Source organism: Peromyscus eremicus, chromosome X (assembly GCF_949786415.1).
Source record: "Peromyscus eremicus chromosome X, PerEre_H2_v1, whole genome shotgun sequence".
Taxonomy (NCBI): domain Eukaryota; kingdom Metazoa; phylum Chordata; class Mammalia; order Rodentia; family Cricetidae; genus Peromyscus; species Peromyscus eremicus.
The window spans coordinates 26,955,132-26,969,454 of NC_081439.1; the positions used below are offsets into that span (position 1 = coordinate 26,955,132).

Genomic DNA, 14,323 nt, shown 5'->3' on the forward strand with positions numbered 1-14,323 from the left:
TAGTGCTCTGAGTTTTGAGAGCCTTCTGTGCTCTGAGTAGAAACCCATGGTCAGATTTGTTGTTCTCATACATCTTGTCCCTCTCTGAAACTTGTCCTCTTTACAGGCCGTTGTGGTTTTCTATTTCTCTTTCTTTTTTTGTATGTTCTTCTACTTGTTGCCATTCAGTGTAATCTTCATACATATATTGACTATTACCCTGGAGCATTTATTGCCTTACCAGAAATGTTAGTAACGAATGTTCTTTCAAGTAGAAAGACAGTTTTGAGTTTGTATACTTCAACAATAGCGCTGTGTTCCTGCAGGGAGGAAGGGTGAGTTTTTACTTCATCCCAGTTTATTAAAAACCCACAATTGAAATAAATTTCATTTCAAGGATCAACAGTTTTAGAACGTGAGACAGTACTTGTTCAGAAGTAGATGCTACTCAAGATGTTACCAGAATAGCAAGATCTGTAGATGTGCCATTGAAACCAAATCTATGTACTTGAACAAATGTCTGAATGTCAAATATCTCAAAGTCAAAGAAAAAGTCTTCTAGAACGTTATTGCTTTTGGAAAAAGCACTAAAATTGGACAGAAGCACAGTTTTTCTCTAATAGACATTTAAATGTAAGTTTGTTGTAATGCAAAGGAACGCATCGTGTATCAAAATTCAAGCATTCTTATGCATATTTGTTATATTGGTTTTATTTTCAAAATTGTACTTTGTAGTGTTAGTTTACTTTTATTGTATTCTGGCATATATTATTCATTCAGTAAAGGAGTTATGAATTAAAAAATTTACTCTTCTATGTGGAACCTAGATAACTCTCTCTCTCCCTCTCTTTTCACACACACACACACACACTCCTATATGTGCAACACTAGAATAAAAACAGGGCATTTGTGAAGAGGATGGAACCTAGTGGGAGAGGAAGGACAGAAAAGGGTATTGAATAGTGAATACTGGCCAAAGTGCATGACATATTTGAATGAAAATGTCATTATGAAACCTTTTACTTTGCACAATGAATACATGCTAATGAAATTATTTTCTTAAAAAGTAGAGGAGATTGATCAGTAGGTAAAGCACTTGGCTTTACCAGATTTGAATCCCAGAATTAAAACTGTAAGTACAACCTCTGTGTTTTAAAAATAGCAGACTTTCTTGCTTCTATATGGCTGAAACAACTAGCCTTTAAACTTAGTGCAGAAGGGACTATGTCTTCTGCAGATTAGCAGGGTGGCTAGCATAGCGTATCCCTTCAGGAAATAGTCATCATATGTGTATGGTAGATCTGGACTAGGACCCATTTCCCAGTGATTGAAAATACGGTTGTTTTCCTAGGAGAGTATGAATCACCTTTTTAATATGTTTCTTGCTATGGGATAAGAGTTTGTAAGTTATACTTGTGGTGACCATGTTGATTTATCATTCCCACCACAGAGTTTAGAAAATTAGGAGACTTATGGCCAAACAGTGTAAGTGAAGACTTTAATAGACCCAAGTGTAACACATGATCGCCCTAGTTACACATGATCACTTCAGTTACACATGATCTTCTCAGTTACACATGATCCCCCTAGTTACACATGATCTCCCTAGTTACACATGATCGCCCCAGTTACACATGATTGCCCCAGTTACACATGATCTCCCTAACTACACATGATAGCCCCAGTTACACATGATCTCCCCAGTTACACATGATTTCCCCAGTTGCACATGGTCACCTCAGTTACACATGATTGCCCCAGTTACACATGGTCACCTTAGTTACACATGATCTCCCTAGCTACACATGATCTTCCCAGTTACACATGATCTCCCTAGTTACACATGATCTCCCCAGTTACACATGATCTCTCCAGTCACACATGATCTCCCCAGTTACACATGATCTCCCTAGTTACACATGGTTGCCCCAGTTACACATGGTCACCTCAGTTACACATGATCTCCCTAGTTACACATGGTCGCCCCAGTTACACATGATCACCCTAGTTACACCTATTCTTTGAGTTTAGTACTGACTTAGCTGGTACAAAAGCATTCTCCATTTTCTTCAGGTGCCTCAGATATATTCTGGTACATATTAAAATTCATATTCTCTCTCTCCCTGTCCTTCCCCCTCCCTCCTTCCCTACTTTCCTCCCTCCCTTCTAAAGAAATAAAGGAGAATTAGGCGGTTTTGCTAAATTAATGTAGACTTTTTTCTTAAGAGAATGTTCTGTTCTTTTCCACCAGTCTTGTCCACTGAAGTAGATTCCATTAATGCTTCCACAAAAGGGCCATTGAGCTAATAGGAATTACAAGAAAAAAATGCTTATTAAAATGTCTTGGAATAACTGGAACACAAATGGTTGAAAAGGCCCAATCACAGCCTTTATTCGAGTTGTAAAATGGGGTATAAATCATCCATCCTGACCAATTTTGGTGTGGGCCTGCCTGCCTGCTGGCTTGCTGGCCTGGGAATATGAGATATTATTTTTGGAGGCCTGGGATGTTACCCTTTGTCAGTTTAGCACGTCTCATGAATCTGAGTTCTTACTTGCAAGGAAGACTCCAGACCTCTAAGTCTCTTTTCATCAAGATGTTTATACTGTTTTACAGGCAGTCTTCCAAACAGAAGAAGGCAATCCAGACTGCCATCCGCAAAAATAAAGAGGCCAATGCAGTGCTGGCCCGCTTGAACAGTGAGCTTCAGCAGCAGCTGAAGGTAAGAGTAGCTCCCCATTTGGACTCCTTCACTTGACTCTGGCTTTGTGTTTTGATCATCATCTCTCCATTCCTTTCGCTAAGACCCACTTTTGTTCTCAAAGCTTTTCTAGTTGGTAGAGAATGAGTGTATTTAAGTTTCAAGGGTTGGCTCTTGAATGCTTAGAATAAGATTAGTAACTTCAATATGGAGGCTGTATATCGTATAGTAAATAAAGCCACTTACAAACTGTATTCTTTGTTGTCCAAAGCTTCTGAGTAAGATCATAATTGTTTAGATCTTCTATGAATGATTCTACACGTTGGTGGAAGTAGGCAGCCTTAGTTAACCCCTTTTCTGGTACCTTGGAAAGGCTCCATTTCACGTTCTCAAGGACAATAGCCCTGTTTTTCTCACTCATTTCTCTCCATCATTTCTCCTCTACATCAGTTTCTCAGGCTGCTCTAACTATGTACCATAAATTAGGTGACTTACTACAGTAGTGCTTTATTCTGTCATGGCTCTGGAGTTTGAAATCAAGGTGTCATCAGAGCCATGCTGTCTCTGAAGGCTTTAGAGATGACTCCTTTTTTTGCTTCGCAACTCCAGGTAGTTTCTGGCAATCCTTGCTATTCCTTCACCTGTACATAAAAAGTTCCAATCATCTCCACTGTCACATGGCATTTTTCTGGTGTCTTGCCTGTTATCTGTTTTTATTGTACTTTTGATTAAGAGCCCAACCTAATCTAGCACGGTGCCATCCTCACATGATTCTGTTCACATGTAAAATCATGTTTACAGGTCCTGGGAGTTAGGCCTTGAGCATGTTTTGGTGGGACATGATTTTCCTGGTTCATTCTTAACCCACACATAAACAACTCCAGCATTAGCAATTCTCATTAGGTAGTTACTGCTCTGTTTCTCTGGTCTCCTTCATGTGAATTTTCTTAGAAATTATTCTCACTCACGGTTTTTACTTTCTGTTTTCTCTCTCTCCCACCTTAGTGTTGTCTTGCTCTCTTCCCACATTCCTCTTATGGCCAAATCCAATGGGCTTTGGTTTGTTTAATTAATTAATTAACTAATTAAGGTTTTAGAAGAATCGACATAAATGGCCATGCTTTCCTCTAAAATTACTTTTCTTTCTTTCTTTCTTTCTTTCTTTCTTTCTTTCTTTCTTTCTTTCTTTCTTTCTTTCTTTCTTTCTTTCTTTCTTATTTTACTTTTTTTTTGTTTTTTTTCAAGACAAGGTTTCTCTGTGTAGCCTTGGATGTCCTGGAACTCGCTCTGTAGACCAGGCTGGCCTCGAACTCACAGAGATCCGCCTGGCTCTGCCTCCCAGTGCTGGGATTAAAGGTATGCACCACCACCACTGCTGCCTGGCTTGCTTTTCATTTTTTTTAAAAGATGGGGCCTTGATAAGCAGCTCAGGCTGTCTTAGAACTCAAAATCCTCCTGCCTCAACCTCCCGAGCTCTGGGATGACAGGTCTGCAGCATTGTGCCCATCTGGAAAGAGTATTTGTGACTGAGATACTGTGCTTTTCTCCTTTGCCTTCTACCCCACGGGTGCTGCTTTAACGTTCTCTATCCCCTTCCATCCCTGACTTTTGTGTGCCCCCCACCTCTGCCAAGATATTTTATTACTGAACTTTTAAAGACAGAAAGTTTGGAAGAATTGTACAGTGAATATGTGTACAATCATTGCTTTAGTTCTGTTATTAAAATTTTATTATACTTGTTTTTTATGCATGTGTCAGTTTGTCTGTCTCCTCTATTCACCAGTTTATTTAATTTTTGACACATATTCAAATAAATTACCAACATTCTCTAAATACTTCAGCATGCATATTGTTAGCTAGTGTTGAAGTTTTTGAGACAGGGTCTCTCTACATCGTCCCTTCTGTCCTGGAACTCATTATGTATGCAGAACAGGCTAGCCTCGTAGAGTTCAATTTTTTATGGGTTTTTCTTATGATGTGAAATTTAACATATGCAAATCTTAGCTGTATATTTGGCGATCTTGTAACAAATGTATATAGAAGGCAAACTCTATGGATTTGGAGACCATTGCTGTCACCATAGGAAGCTTCCTCACTTTCCCTCCCATTTCAATTCTACCCCACCACAGGGCAGCCACCATTCGGATTATTTTATACTGTAGTTTTGCCTGTTCTGTAACTGTATATGATGGTATCCTAAAGCAAATACTTTTGCATCAAGTTTTTGAGATTCATTTATTTTGTTGAATGCATGAAGACTTCGCTCCTTTCATTGCTTTCTAATACCGCACTGAGTAAATATGCCACAGTTCCATTATCAGCTCTCTTGATGGAAACTTGAGCTGTTAACAGTTTAGAACATTGTGAGTAAAGCTGCATCATTGAACATGTTTCTTTAATAACATACTTTTTCTTACTCTGGGAATTTCATGCAATGTGTTTGGATCATATTCACCCTTCTCCTCCCTCATATCTGTTTTTAATAACCCACTGAGTCAGACTTGTGCTGTCCCTATATTTGTGAGTGTGGGGTCATCCACTGCAGCTAGCTGGTCAACCTAAAAGGGACCATACCCCTAAAGAAAACCGACTCTCCCTTGGGTAGCAACCATAGACTGCCAATAGTTCCTCTGCCTACAGGTGGGGCTTCTGGGCTCTCGCCATCCATGCTTGAGTGTTCACTGACTTGATCTTGAGCAAGCAATCATAACTTCTGTGAGTTCATGAGTGCAGTGGGCCTGTCATGCTCAGAAAGTATTATTTTGCCCTAGTCCTCTTTACAACCTGTGGCTCTGATATTCTTTATGCCTCCTCTCCAAAAATGTGCCATGAAACTTGCAGTGAGGGGTGATGTATATGTTCTGTTTATGACAGAACACTCCACAGAAACTTTGGACATGTTTTTGTGTGGAGATATATTCTCATTTATCCTAACAGAATAAGTTGGTATCAACTAACAGGATTAGTTGATAAGTGTTTTAGTTAGTTTTCTATTGCTGTGAAGAAACAACATGGCCATGGAAACTTATAAAAGGAAGCATTTAATTGCATCCGCTTACTGCAGTTTCAGAGGATGTGTCCATGGCCATTATGGTGGGGAGCATGGCAGCAGGCAGAAAGGCATGGTGCTGGAGCAGTAGCTGAGAGCCTACATTTTATCTGCAAGTTTCAGGCAGAGAGAGGGATTGGGTCTGGGGAGTACTTTTTAAAGCTCAGAGCCTTCCCCCCCAGTGACACACCTCCTCCAACAAGGCCATATCTCCTACTCCTTCCCAAATAGTTCTACCAACTGGAGACTCAAATATATGAGTCTATAGAGGGCCATTCCTATTCAAAGTACCATAGTAAGTATATGTAGCTGATTTTATTAGAAATTGTACCTTTTAAAAGTGTGTTTATAGCATTTTATATTCTGCCCATTAATGTGTGAGAATTTTAAATTTTTGCCAACATTTGGTTTTATTTTTGTTGATTTTAGTCTGGCCTGGGATAAAGTAACTTTTTCTATTTCCTTGATGACTAATTATGTCCTTGATGACTAATTATGTCATTTACTTTTTTTATGTGACTATTAGCCTTTAATATATCTTATGAAGTATATTTTCAAGTGTGTTGACCAGAGGACTTTTTTGTTATTTTTTTTTAAGATTTATTTATTTACTATATATACAGTGTTCTGCCTGCCAGAAGAGGGCACCAGATCTCATCACAAATGGTTGTGAGTCACCATGTGGTTGCTGGGAATCGAACTCAGGACCTCTGGAAGAACAGCCAGTGTGCTCTTAACCGCTGAGCCATCTCTCCAGCCCTGTGTTATTTGTTTTTGAGACAAGGTCTCCCTGTGTAGTCCAGGCTGGCCTTGAATTCAGGATCCTCCTATCTCAGTCTCTTGAGTGTTGGGATTATATGTATATGCACCCACATCTGAATTTTTTTTGGTCAATTTTTACATTGAGATTCTTATCTACCCTGACTCCCATTGAGCTGTGGGCAGATATCTTTTTACATATTTTGATTGTTAATAATATTAGATATGTTTGTCAATATTTCCTTGTAGTTTTTGTATCACCTATTTATGTAATAACTATATACTTTTATGAGTAGATACTTCAAATTTTGATAGAATCCAAACTTGTCTTTTTTTAAACTTATTACTTTCTATGTAAGGAAACTCTGCATATTTCTAGGTTATAAAATAATTCTCACACATTTTCTTCTAGCAACTTTATTGCTTCTTCTTTTACATTTTTAAATTAAATTTGTACATGATGTGGCATTAGGGTTAAGGTTCATTTCCCCCATTTTAGTATTTCCTTAATCCAGTACCATTTGATGTACAGACTTTTCCTCCCTTGGCTCACTTTGGTGTCATTATCCTAACTCTAATGACCTATAATTGGAGGTTCAGTTCTGGCTTCTTACTCTGTTCCATTAGTTTTTCTGTGGCTCCTTATGCTACTATCACACAGTCTTGATTGCTGTTGCCTTATACTGTCTTGAAATGTGGCAATATAAAAATTTCAACATGTCCTTTTCCATGATTCCATTGGATATTGTAACCTTTTTGTCTCATGCAAATTTGAGAATGGGTAGGAAAGTACTACAAAATAAAAACTCGTTAGCAGTATGGTTCAATTTGCATTGAACCTATCAATCAATTTAAGGAGAGCTGGCATGTAAACCATGTTGATTTTGCTAATCTGAAAGTAGAGGAGTCTCTACAACTATTTCTCTTCTAAATTTCTCCTGAGGGGTTCTGAAATTTGAGTATATAAGTCTTGCATATCTTTTGACAAATTGTCCAAAATTTTTGTGACATTATTGCAAATTGGATTTTAAAAATAATTCCATTGTTCAGTTGAATTTGTGAAGGTCCCAAGATATAGGATCAATACACAAAATAATCAGTCATGGTCTTGTATATAAGTCATAAATAATTGGTAATGGAATTTTCTTAAAGTACCACTTCACAGTATCTGGCCTCTTCCCCCAAATGAAGTACTTAGGTACAAATCTATCAGAACACACATAAGATTTGTACGCTGGAAACTAAAAAAAAAAAATGCTTCTGAGAGAAACTCAGGGAGACCTAAAGGTACAGATAGGCTTTATTTGTATATTTGGAAGATTCAATAGAATAGAGTTGTCATATTTCTCTCCAGTGATCTTTGGATTCATGACAATACCAATTAAGATCCCAGCAGGAATTTTTTATGAATACAAACAAGCTGATCCAAAACTTTGTATCTGAGGGCCGAGGAACTTGGAATTGCTAAAGCAGTGTGAAAAGGAAAGGCAAATGAAGAAATCATTGTCAGGCTGCTGTCATCAAGGCAGTATGGTGCTGAGAGCAGTGTATAGATCCGAATCCTGAAATAGATCACATAAATAAAGCCATTTGATGAAGGACAATGATGCAAAATCAACCCAACAAAAACCTGGTCCCCCACCATGTTTAACAGTTGGTCGTCTGTATGTAACAGATAGGGAATCTTGATCGAAGTCTCACTCCTAAAGATTAACTGAAAATGGCTCCCCCGTGTAAATGGAAAGCGTAACTATAAGATGTTTAGGAGGAAGCAAAGGAAACAACCTTCATGACCTGAGGTTAGACATGACCTTAGTATAAAAAAATGACTAAAAGCATAATCTCTAAGAAAATAACTTAGTTTATTGGCCTTCATTAAAGTTAAACACTTTTGTTCTGCCAAAAACACTAGAAAATGAAGATACAAGTTACAGATGGGAAAGAAATATTTTTAAACTACAAATTTGACAGAGAACTTGTTTGCTGATTAAAAAAATCACTTTTTAAACTCAAAAGTAAGTCTAGGGGGAAAACCTACAGCTATCATTCTGCTAAAGGAACACAGCAATGAAATGACTAATAATGACATTTTATCATACCCATAGATCACTGTCTCACTCAGCCCTCATCAGAGAAGCTTCTTCTTGCAGCAGATGGGAACTAACAGAGACCCACAACTAGACAGTGTACAGAAAGTGAGAGGCTTTGGAGCACTCAGTCTTAAATGGGATGTCTTCATCAAGCTCCTCCCCTCCAGGGCTCAGGAATCTATGTAGAAGGGGAGGTGGGAAGAGTATACGAGCTAGAAGTGGTGGGTAACTCCAAGGAAATAGCATTTTCCAGATGTAACAAGACTGATGCATGCATGAACTCACAGAGTCTATGATAGCATACACAGGGCCTGCGCATGTCCAAGCTTGACAAAACTTCCAGCATGGAGAAGGGGGAAGTGGACACAAACTCCCACCTCTAATTAAGAAGCAATTTGCAATTGATGCCTGCTGGGAAAGTGAAAATCAGCTTTCTCCAATGAAACCTCACTGGTATAGTGATAGTGACCATACTCCAGGGAAGGCCCCATACCCAGGATTAGTTGCCCAATACAAAATGAATATCCTACCTTCCCCCTTTCCTCCCCCCTTCCTCCCCACTCTCTATGCCTTTTGTTTTGTTTTGGTATTTTTGTCTTATTAATTTTCTTTCTTTCAACTTGTTTGTCTGTTTTGACTTTAATTTTTTTTTTGGTCTTTTTTCCTTTTTTTTTTTGAGAGAGTAAGAAAGAACATGAAGTGGGTGGATAGGGAAGTAGGGAGGATCTGAAATGAGTTGGGGGAGTGTAAGGAATATGATCAAAATATATTGTATGAAAAAAATTTAAATAAAACTTTAAAAAAGAATAAGAACTCTAAAAAACCAAACATTTCAATTTAAAAATTGGCAAAGGACTGGAACAGATATTTCACCAAGGAGCATGTAGGATGACATAAATACACAGGAGATGGTATTCTACATCATTAGCCACTTGGGAAATGACAGTTTATGCTAGGGTTACATACTACTATACACTTACTAGGACTGTTGAAACAGAACATGACACCATCAGAGGAAGGTGACTGGAACCTCATGCATTGGCGGTTGGGCTACAAAATGGTACCCTCACCCTGGAAAGTCATTCAGTACTCTCTTGAAGTGATTTGTATTGTTATCTCATTTTTACTTCACTAACTTCATTTGTATTTCATTTGGCTTTATCCCCTCATCTCTCCTTCTGCTTTTGGGTAGATCAGCTTCATCCACTGTTCTTTTTTTTTCTTTTCAGTTTTGTTTTATTGAGAGAGGATCTCATATAGTTCAGGCTGACATTAAATTCACTAATGGATGCCAGGTTGGCCTTGAACTCCTTTTAATTATCCTTCTTTTACATCTTAAGTGCTGAAATTCCAGGCACATGCCACTGTGACCTGTGCATGTGGTTCTGGGGATAGAACTCTTTAAGGCAAGCATTCTAGCAACTGAACTCCATTCTTTTTGTATATCACATTCACAAAACTCATTGGCTCCCTTGGAGCCTTTGAAGTTGTCATTTAGTCACCCTGCGTATCTTCACCCCACATGTTTAAGTAGCTTCCTTCCAGCTTCATTCATGTCTCTGCTCAAGTTGCATTATCTCTAGGCAACCTTCCCTAGTCACACTTTCTCCCCCCATCTGTTGCTCTCCAGTGCATCGTCTTCTTTATTTCCTCTGAAATCTGTCGTCTTCGCTCATTTCATTGTCTCGCCATCCATTTGAATAGAAGCCCTATAAGGGCAATGGCCTGCTCTTTCTTGGGTTTTGCTCACACCATCATAGCTAGAGCTATGATGACCTAGAGCTGATAGAGATAGAAGATGGGTTCCTGGGAGTATGAATGAATGAACACTTGTTGAGTTCTGTACATTGGTTTTCCAATATATGTTGGCTTTCTGGAACATCTCAGAATTGAGCCTTTACATAAGAATTCTTTCCCACCTTGGCCAATTCTACATGAGTGTGTTTATGTATCCTTTTTTTCTCTGAAAAATCTGTTTTAAGACTAAAAGTTTGTTAGGAGCAGGGTCTATCCCTAACACTGACTGCTTTTGGGAAACTATTGCTCATACTGAGTTGCCTTATCAAGCCTTAATGTGAGGGGAGGAGCTTAGTCCTACCTCAACTTGATGTGCCATGCTTTGTTGACACGGGAGGCCTGCCCTTTTCTGAACAGAAACAGAGGAGGAGTGGATGGGGTGGTCGTGCACAGAGGGAGTGAGAGGAAAGGAGGGAGGGAAAGCTTCAGTCAGGATGTAAAATAAATAAATAAATGTAGTAAAAGAAAAAAGACATAGTTTGAATTTCCGAATAGCAGACTACTGTCTGTTTCTTCTTCCTTTTACCCAGAAATTACTTTAAGTTAGCTGAATTATGTGCAAGAGCCTGGAAAAGAGACTTTGATGGAAGGATGGCCAGTGTATCTTTTTATTCTTCATCCCTAGCTAAGTATTGTGCCAGAAAAGAAGCCAGAGGTTGCAACTAGAAACTTAGTTGAAGTGACTCAGAGTTCTGTACTGGGAGTCGCTTTCTCCTTTAGTTCTCCCCTATTGGCTTTTTAATATTTCATGTCATTCTCTGCTGCCTTCTGAGCCCATCAACACAGAGTAAGGCTAAGGCAGGCTTGCAAAGAAAAGTTGAGCAGTTGCATTTCATCATCTTTAGAAAAGCATTGAAAGGTTAGTGATTGTGAATCTTTGTCTAATCACCAGCATTGAAAATGGTGCCTTCCAGACCACATGTCCCTGAGTGTCTGTCGGTCCAGTTCTGCATTTCCTTTGACTGTATAAAGAAATAGGGATGAACCTGAGAAATGATGCCTTTTCCTTTTATTTCCCCTGTTTTGTACATTTTAGGAGGTTCATCAAGAACGGATTGCATTGGAAAACCAATTGGAACAACTTCGTCCAGTCACAGTGTTGTGACATCCTCAAGTCTTGAGTGACAGTGGATGACCTTGTCTGCCAAGATCTTTGTTTTGTTTGAGCCCAACCACTTGTCATAGATGTCTGAATGTCAAAAGCTGTGAGCAGCACAATATATTCTGTATGATTTTCTCTTTTTCACTACTCTTGTGTATTTTACAGTGGTGGTAAAAATGTCTTCAACTGATTATTGTACTTAAAATCTTAATTATCAGCTACTTGGGAGGCTGAAGCAGGAGGGTCACAAGTTCAAGGCCATCTTGAGAAGCTTATTGAGACACCGTCTGAAATAAAATGTAAAAAGAGAGCTAAGGATATAGCTCAGTGGTAGAGTGCTTGCCTGATATGCAGAAAACCCCAAGTTTAATCCTCAGTACCATTTAAAAACTTCCCTTATCAGTGGAATTTATCTTCCGTTTTAACCACTTTTAAATATTTCTCCTTATTAAAATTGGTCTTCTATCAGATATCTCAGAGCATTATTTATAATTTTTACAGAACCTAATAATGAAGTACTAGCAGGATGCTCATTTTATTCTTGTGTGTTTCATACAGTAGGTTGGTTTCCTGAATAATGTGGATTCCAACTGGATAGTCTTAGGCATGGTTACAATAAAAACAAAAGCTGAAATACAATTAAAGCATCAGATTTACACTGGCATTGTGCCCTCTACCACTATATGCCAAAAAACGCTTCTCTAGTGCCATTTTGATATTATATCAGGTATAAATAATACATGACTATTGTTTTCTATTAAATATCAGAATGGGTCTTTACACCTATGTGAAGTAGAGACTTTGGCAATGAACTGTTCAACTTGGCCAATCTCAGCCATCAACCTAGATAACTCAATCCTTTTCATGTAAGTTTTTGGGAAAGCACAATCTATTTTAATTGCCTTGCCTAATCAAATTAAATAGTTTCCAGATCACTGCTTTTATCCTGCATGAGGATAACATCTCTGTAAATGCATGATCTTGGAAACTACCCATCAAACATGAGTAGCTGGATAGCTACCTATTTGTTGTTGAACCCAGGTATCCAGGCTGAGAAGGGAAGGGTAATGGCTACCAACTCTCCAACAATCCCTGGTTGTTGTCTTTATTTTAGCCTGGATTTCAAATGTGTTGGGTCTGAAGACATAATGAAAGAATGTAATCTTCACACTGGCTTTGTGACTATTTGTTCTCTGTAAAGTGTGCCCTTGGGAAGTATTGACTTTATATACAGTTCAGAGGATCTCAGCTAACTCTAGTAGAAGTGATATAAAGCAAGCTCAAATTGCAGAAAGCCAGTATCCTGTAGAAATGTAGTAGTATAGCCCAATTGAAAGTAGGAAATGACTGACCTATAGGGTCACAGGGTCCCTAGTTCACCAATCTTCAGCAGGGCATTCCAATGTTAACATTACTTTGGGAGACTTATAGCATGACATACTGTCTCTTGTGCATTTTGACAACCTACCCATTCTTTGCATAGTGGGATGTGGTGTGCACAGGGTACTTTTTGAAATGGTTTTGGAAAGATTTATAATATGTAAGATTAGGCTGTTGATTTCAATAGCGCTGAGAGCGTTTAGTAAAAATAGGCGTTTATTTAATACTTCCCTGTTCCTTTGGCAAGCTTTATCAGTAGCTTAATAACAGAAGAGAAGGGTTCAAACAGATGATGTTTTTCCAAAGAAAAACAAATTGTTGAATCTCTTCCATGCATATTTAAGGATTTGAAACTGATTCGATTTGGAAAGTCAAGAAACTTGAACTATTTCTGCATTTCCTTTTCTCCCTTGGCTGCCTTTTGTTGTTGTTCTTGTGGGGAGGGCTCGGGAATGAGTTTAAGCCCCCTAAGATTATGAATGGGTCAGTGCAAATTCGTAGGTGACTTCTTTTTTCCTTATGCTGGGATGTGGGGGCTGTGACAAATTTTCAACAGTGTTCTGATTGCAGCTGTTTCACAGCATGTTTGGTGTTTGGTACATTCAATACAGGAAAGACCAACATATGCACTTTATCTCAAAATCATCCAGTGCATATGCCCTCACTTGGGGTAGCACTTCAAATCTACCAACCAGATACAACCTAAGGAACGTTAGTCTAACTGTGCATTTAACAACACTGACTTGCTGTTTCCATGTGAAGTAAATGACCCAGGGAACTGGGTAGAGATTGGGATTTTATTTAGTTGGCTTTTTTTCTCTTAAAGGATAAGACTTGCATTGGACAATCAAGGCCCTCTGAGTGTCACAGCCTCACCAATATATTTCTTGTGGAGCTAGGGATGAAACCCAGGACATCATGCATTCTAGGCAAACTCTGGGTCATACCTCCAACCCATCACCAATATTTTAATTTAGGCATTGCATTAAACACCTACCAATAATACACACACACACACACACACACACACACACACAGAGAGAGAGAGAGAGAGAGAGAGAGAGAGAGAGAGAGAGAGAGAGAGAGAGAGAGAGAGAGAGAGAGAGAGAGAATATTCTTAGCTGGACCCAATTTTGCATTTTTGAAAGGAAATATTTGTGTTTCTATCTAAGTATATATTATTATATGACTAGTATTCATTCTTTATTTCTGTGTTTTCTTAGAATGTACACTTTTAGGGTTACAATACCTGATACTGTTTTTTAGAGTCTTTAATATGATATAGGAAGGCAAGCACACTGAAATCACCTATGAAACTGCTCTGGAATTAATCGCCATCTGTTGTAAAAAGAAGCTTCTCTGATGAGGGATGAGAGATGCAGACTTGCTACTTGGACAGAATTCTACAGAATGAAGGTTAACACTGCTTCCATTCATAGGGGTTTAATTGCCTTGTTGCTCAGTT

General features: G+C 38.5%; 1 protein-coding gene across 9 annotated transcripts in view; it reads left to right on the forward strand.

The window, feature by feature from the left end:
* The window catches only part of Reps2 (RALBP1 associated Eps domain containing 2), a 225,910-nt gene extending 213,964 nt beyond the window's left edge, over window positions 1-11,946 (forward strand). For all 9 annotated transcript variants that reach the window (XM_059250895.1, XM_059250902.1, XM_059250904.1 and 6 more), the window contains 2 exons: window positions 2,597-2,702; window positions 11,413-11,946. In XM_059250895.1, the coding sequence (XP_059106878.1) occupies window positions 2,597-2,702; window positions 11,413-11,481 (175 nt within the window). In that variant the 3' untranslated portion in view covers window positions 11,482-11,946. The remainder of the gene's footprint in view (window positions 1-2,596; window positions 2,703-11,412) is intronic.
* Window positions 11,947-14,323: the final 2,377 nt, after the last annotated feature.